The 278-nt window shown below is 61.5% G+C and overlaps 1 protein-coding gene across 1 annotated transcript in view; it reads right to left on the reverse strand.

Annotated features, from left to right (window-relative positions):
- GPATCH8 (G patch domain containing 8) overlaps positions 1-278 on the reverse strand; it is a gene marked incomplete at both ends in the record, with an annotated part of 4,374 nt that overhangs the window by 1,234 nt on the left and 2,862 nt on the right. The window contains one exon of the mRNA XM_010146382.1: positions 7-278. Coding sequence (XP_010144684.1) covers positions 7-278 — 272 coding nt within the window. The remainder of the gene's footprint in view (positions 1-6) is intronic.

The following is a 278-nucleotide window of genomic DNA, read 5'->3' on the forward strand; positions in this document are numbered from 1 at the left end:
CTGCTGCGTGTTCTCCCCCGGCTCCTCGTTCTTGCCCTGCCTCGAGGGTGGCTTCGGCTCCTGCTTCGGCTCCCCGACCGGCTCCTGCTCGAGCTGTAGTCGTCTTCGGAAGATGAGTACTTGCGCCGCTTCGATCGGTGATTTGAGCTGTTGTAGTCAGAGTCATCCTCCGAGTCCTGGGACCGCTTCGAATGGCACCTCGACCGCTCGCTGTAATCGCTGTAGCTATCTTCCGAGTAACTTCGCCGCCGGCTGTACCGGCTGTGGTCCGAGGAAGC

The sequence above is a fragment of the Buceros rhinoceros genome, unplaced genomic scaffold (genome assembly GCF_000710305.1).
Source record: "Buceros rhinoceros silvestris isolate BGI_N320 unplaced genomic scaffold, ASM71030v1 scaffold36932, whole genome shotgun sequence".
Classification (NCBI taxonomy): domain Eukaryota; kingdom Metazoa; phylum Chordata; class Aves; order Bucerotiformes; family Bucerotidae; genus Buceros; species Buceros rhinoceros.